The sequence below is a fragment of the Priapulus caudatus genome, unplaced genomic scaffold (genome assembly GCF_000485595.1).
Source record: "Priapulus caudatus unplaced genomic scaffold, Priapulus_caudatus-5.0.1 Scaffold2907, whole genome shotgun sequence".
Classification (NCBI taxonomy): domain Eukaryota; kingdom Metazoa; phylum Priapulida; class Priapulimorpha; order Priapulimorphida; family Priapulidae; genus Priapulus; species Priapulus caudatus.
Window position 1 is genome coordinate 1662 of NW_014579968.1, and position 1261 is coordinate 2922.

General features: G+C 52.4%; 1 protein-coding gene across 1 annotated transcript; it reads right to left on the reverse strand.

Annotated features, from left to right (window-relative positions):
* Positions 1-507: 507 nt before the first annotated feature.
* LOC106819156 (transient receptor potential-gamma protein-like) lies at positions 508-1050 on the reverse strand (the record flags this gene model as incomplete). The annotated part of the gene is made up of 1 exon (XM_014823810.1): positions 508-1050. A coding segment is annotated over exon 1 (543 nt), but the record flags the coding sequence as incomplete, so codon positions are not given.
* Positions 1051-1261: the final 211 nt, after the last annotated feature.

The window sequence follows — 1261 nt, forward strand, 5'->3', positions numbered from 1 at the left end:
AGAGGGAAAGAGGCGGAAAGGAGAGGTGTGGGAGTGAGAGACAAGGGGAGCTGGGAGAAAGACGGGGAATAAGGGAAGCGAGGGGAACATACGCTCCCTTCGTATCGCGATTTGAAGCTCTCTGATAGGAAATAGCCGCCAGCGGCGTTCACCTTTTTAGACATGGGCGCACGCGATCGAATGCACTCAGCGATAGAACGCGATAATGCCGAGCATGATTTTTTCATTCAGCGTGAAACCTGCGGCGGTAAAACATTGGCGCGTGTGTGGATGTGCGCGTCGCTATGCTTTATAGCTCATGTAACGTCGGCAGAATCACAACAGCGGTTGCATCGCACCTCCCCCAGCGTGCGTATGCCGCCCTGCGAAGCGCGCACAGCGCAACAGCTCTCAAGCGTGAACACGCAGAAATAACGTATAGTATAGTATAATATTATAGTGTCGATATATATATATATATATATATATATACGGCTCTGTGTAGCTCGCGCCGCGCGCGCCCCCTACCTGCTTCTGCTTGTACTTGATCGCCAGCTTGAGTCGGCTGAGCGTCATACGTTCTGCGGTCGGTATCACCTCGCCAGGTTCGCCGGTAGGTTGCGCTCCCGTTTCGTGGTTCAGTATGACCTCTAGCTCCTGCGACGTGCGCGTCTGGTCGAGCAACGCTGTCGCGAAGTCCTGACATTTCTTAGTCAGCTCCTCGTACTCCGTCTTAAACTCGTTCTCGATGTTACTCAGATAGTTCAGCTCCCAGCTAAGCTCAAACGACGTCAGTATCGGGTCCTTGCTCGACAGAGCAATGAGGCTCGGGCTGGACAAGGCACGGTAGGCGTTGAGGCGCGAGCGCGAGTGTCGCAGACTGTCCGTGCCCGTGTTCGTCACGCACTCGCCACACACGCAGCGCACGTCGTGAGGCATCGGGATGCTAGCGTTGCGGTCGAGAAGGATCTTGATGATCTCGTAGTTGTCGCGATGTGCGGCGAGCACGATAGGCGTAATGTCCGGCGTGAAGGCGCTCTCACGCACATGCTCGTATGCCGGCGGTGCCATGCCCTGCAACACACGTACACAGATATAAGACATATATATATATATATATATATACGCATAAACATCATTAGGAATGCTGACGCAAGTCACTCTCCGATTGCAACTCGGAGCATGGAAATTGATAATTTGATCTAGATAAATTGAATGGGAATTTAACGTTATAGCGTCAATAATTCTGTGACTTTGTCTTGCCGAGACAAGCCCCGTACTG